The 957-nt window shown below is 63.6% G+C and overlaps 1 protein-coding gene across 1 annotated transcript in view; it reads right to left on the reverse strand.

The window, feature by feature from the left end:
• Positions 1 to 6: 6 nt before the first annotated feature.
• The window catches only part of LRIT2 (leucine-rich repeat, immunoglobulin-like and transmembrane domains 2), a gene marked incomplete at its 3' end in the record, with an annotated part of 3,603 nt that continues 2,652 nt past the window's right edge, over positions 7 to 957 (reverse strand). The window contains exon 3 of the mRNA XM_010184442.1: positions 7 to 623. Coding sequence (XP_010182744.1) covers positions 7 to 623 — 617 coding nt within the window. The remainder of the gene's footprint in view (positions 624 to 957) is intronic.

Raw genomic sequence — 957 nt, forward strand, 5'->3', positions numbered from 1 at the left:
GCAAACGCCAGCACAGCGGGCCAGGCAGCCGGGGCGAGCCTCGGCAGTGCACGCATACATGCCAGCAGGCACGGCCAGAACCATGGCGCAGACGATGACGATGATGTGGATGAGCTTCTCGCGCTGCTCCATCTGGCTGACATCGCTGCCCGTGACGAAGACGACGCACTGGCCCTTGCGGGGTGCCTGGTTGCGCACAGCCACACAGACCTCATACTTGGTGGCAGGCAGCAGGTCGGTCACCGAGTAGGTGTTGACGCCAGGGCCGATGTAGATGGCGTCCTTCTGGGCAGCATCGTAGCGGCCCACCAGGAGGGTGTACCAGGTCTCACCTGGCTCTGCTGCCGCCGCCGCTGCCGCAAACCACTCCAGGGTGATGCCGTAGACTGTCTGCTTGGCAATCCGCACTTCTACATGGGCACTCGGTTCCGCAGGGGCAATGGGCGCCCAGCTATGGGAGGTGGGGGATGACCACGGGGACCCCACACGAAGGGTGATGGCCACCGAGGAGTTGCCCAAGAAGTTGGTGGCTGTGCAGGTGTAGTTGCCGGCATCTGCTGGCCTCGCCACTGGGATCAGCAGCTCTGAACGGATGGTTTCCTCGCTGATGGGCTCAGTAGACACTGCGGGCAGAGGAGACTTGTGTCAGCAGGTGGAGCCTCCTCCTGCCTGTGCAGACAGGGAACCACCGTGCCCTTGGGGAAGCCCCAAGACCACTCTGGTGTGGGATGGGGGCCAGACAGAACCTACCCTGCCCTTTCCCCAGGGAGAGAGGAAGAGGGGCACAGCAGTGTGCCAAACCCCATAGAGATTGTCAGAAAAGCGTTATCTGAGCCAAAAGGCAAAAAGCGCACCAGGACACCTGAGCACAGGAAAAAGGGAGTGTGTCCAGCACCTGCCCCAGCGCGAGCGGCTGGGGGGGGTGGGGGAGGGAGGGGCGTCAACGGCCCGCGCGCC

The sequence above is a fragment of the Mesitornis unicolor genome, unplaced genomic scaffold, assembly GCF_000695765.1.
Source record: "Mesitornis unicolor isolate BGI_N332 unplaced genomic scaffold, ASM69576v1 scaffold48395, whole genome shotgun sequence".
Taxonomy (NCBI): Eukaryota; Metazoa; Chordata; class Aves; order Mesitornithiformes; family Mesitornithidae; genus Mesitornis; species Mesitornis unicolor.